General features: G+C 33.7%; 1 protein-coding gene across 1 annotated transcript; it reads left to right on the top strand.

Annotated features, from left to right (window-relative positions):
- The first annotated feature begins 1,016 nt into the window (after positions 1-1,016).
- On the top strand, positions 1,017-1,955 carry LOC147372196 (olfactory receptor 6C4-like). Its single transcript, XM_086403627.1, has one exon. It carries the CDS (start codon positions 1,017-1,019, stop codon positions 1,953-1,955), a length of 939 nt encoding a protein of 312 aa, XP_086259753.1.
- The last annotated feature ends 726 nt before the right edge of the window (positions 1,956-2,681 follow it).

Raw genomic sequence — 2,681 nt, 5'->3', positions numbered from 1 at the left:
ACCAGGAATTGAACCTGCATCTCTTACATCCCCTGCATTAGCAGGTGGGTTCTTTACAACTAGTGCCACCTGGGAAGCCCCATGAATCTAAAGAGAAGTAAAAAAATATATATTTTGCATTGAAATTTTTAACAAATCTGTGAAATTTTCTAGCCTCTCTAAAAAAGATATAAAGAAAACTGGAGCCTGTTCTTGTGGGCTATAGGTTTATGTAAAAGTTGGATAAAGTATACATATTTGACATATTAGAAAATAATTTAACTTTATAACCCAGTGTTACTTTCTGATAAATTTTTATAAAGAAGAGAAACAATTATTGCTAATTGCATTTGTCAGATAAAATTGTATGGAGAGCAGAGCTTGAACTGACTTTTAAAGAACTGCAATAGGTTGATGGGCAGATTCTGCTAATAGCAAGAAAGCATAATATTTCTTTAAATTTAATATTTCACCAAGGACACATTAATCCATATATCTATATTAAATGGTGATGTCATTTATTGAACACTTTTCATGACAGAGAAACTGTCAGTATTGTAAGTTCCAAACACTTCAGAATTAAAATAAAAATCTATCCACTCTTTGAACTTCAGTAGATGTACAGAACTATTGTTCAAAATGAGAAATCTGAAAAGTGAGCAAGTCCAATTTTATTACTAGAGTTCATACCTTGGATTATATATACTTGTTGGCTAACAAACTGAGTTAAAAGGCTAATTAAGAAATCCCAATTAAAACCTCCTCTCTAAATTTTCTTTATATTTGTGTAAGTATGTGTGACAGCATCCAATAGGTTAGAGAAGAAAGTTAGAACAGAAAGAATACAAAGGAAAGTGCAAACAAGTGGGAAAATGATGAAAAACAAATATTGATTCATTTTAGAAGAAACAATTGAAAATATCGCTAAGAAGCAGTACCTTTGTTATTTGATTTTATTTTTCAATAAAACCTGGTAAATTTTATTCCAATCGTTATCATTATTATTTTATTCTTCCTGAACTTGTCAGAAGTTAACTATGGGAAACCAAACATCCGTGATAGAGTTCATCCTTCTTGGTCTGACAAGTGATGCCAAGCTTCAAGCTGTGCTTTTCCTTTTTCTGCTGTTAACATATGTCTTAAATATCATGGGAAACTTGACAATCATCATTCTGACCTTGCTGGACCATCGCCTTCAGACTCCTATGTATTTCTTCCTCCGTAATTTCTCTGTTTTGGAAGTATCTTTTACCTCTGTCTTTGTTCCCAAAATGTTAGTCAGTATTGGAACTGGAGACAAGACTATCTCCTTTGCTGGTTGTTTCACTCAGTATTTTTTTGCCATCCTTCTGGGAGCGACCGAATTTTACCTTTTAGCTGCCATGTCCTTTGATCGCTATGTTGCCATTTGCAAACCACTACATTACACAACTCTAATGAGCAGAAGACTCTGCATTCAACTTGTCCTTTGTTCCTGGTTCTCTGGCTTTTTAGTTGTCATTGTGCCTCATGTAATGACTCTCCAGCTGCCTTTCTGCGCCTCCAACATCATCAATCATTATTGCTGTGACTATACGGTACTGTTGCATTTATCCTGTTCAGACACACGTTTCATAGAAGTGATTGAGTTTGTCCTTGCTGCTGTTACTCTCATCTTCACCTTGATGCTGGTGATTCTTTCCTATACATACATTATCAGAACAATTCTGAGAATCCCATCTGCTCAAAAAAGAAAAAAAGCTTTTTCTACATGTTCTTCTCATATGATTGTGGTCTCACTTTCTTATGGAAGCTGTATCTTCATGTATATAAATCCCTCTGTGGAGGATGCCGCAACTTTTAATAAGGGAGTGGCTGTTTTAAATACCTCAGTTGCCCCTCTCTTGAACCCTTTCATCTATACATTAAGGAACAAGCAAGTGAAAATAGCCTTCAGACATTTGGTCAGTAAGATAATAACCTTTTCAAGAAAGTAAAATTATCTGAGTTTCATTATTATATAATAAATATTTGGAAGACCATAGATGTACATTATCTTAATTTAAAAATATTTTATATGTTGTTAATATTCCTATTCAATCACTGGAACAGTGTAACTACTTGTTTAATTAGCCTATTTTATCATCTTTTTATGTTCTTAAAACTTAATATATATGTGTGTGTGTGTATGTGTATGTGTCCTCTAATGCTTGAGTTCTTTTTTCTTCATCTGTATTTCACTTAAAAGAAAAAAAGATTTGACAAAAGTCAAATTGGGAATATGATTTCTAATGGTTTGCTTTTTGCAATGAATTTTTTCTTGTCTTGTCCATTACCATGTAGTCATCAATCTTTATACTTGTACCTAAATTATACTTACATCAAAGAAATTTATATAGCTTGTTGACGATAGTGTAATCAATATATTAGTGAACTGATATAAAGTTGGTTATTTTCAAATTATTCAGATTTAAACTTTGTCTACAATGATTTTTTAATGAGAGCTTAAGCATTACTCAGTAATTGAGGTAAAACATTTCTGAAGAAGAGAAAATAAGCATATGTTTGTTTTAGCATTGATGCTGCTGCTGCTAAGTCACTTCAGTCGTGTCCGACTCTGTGTGACCCCATAGATGGCAGCCCACCAGGCTCCTCCATCCCTGGGATTCTCCAGGCAAGAATACTGGAGTGGGTTGCCATTGATGGGGAAATGCTTAATGAGG

Source organism: Bos grunniens, chromosome 5 (genome assembly GCF_055505025.1).
Source record: "Bos grunniens cultivar Pamir isolate PY7600 chromosome 5, Bosgru_T2T1.0, whole genome shotgun sequence".
Lineage (NCBI taxonomy): Eukaryota > Metazoa > Chordata > Mammalia > Artiodactyla > Bovidae > Bos > Bos grunniens.
Note: the sequence above shows the minus strand (reverse complement) of the source record. Positions and strands in the feature narration are given on the sequence as shown.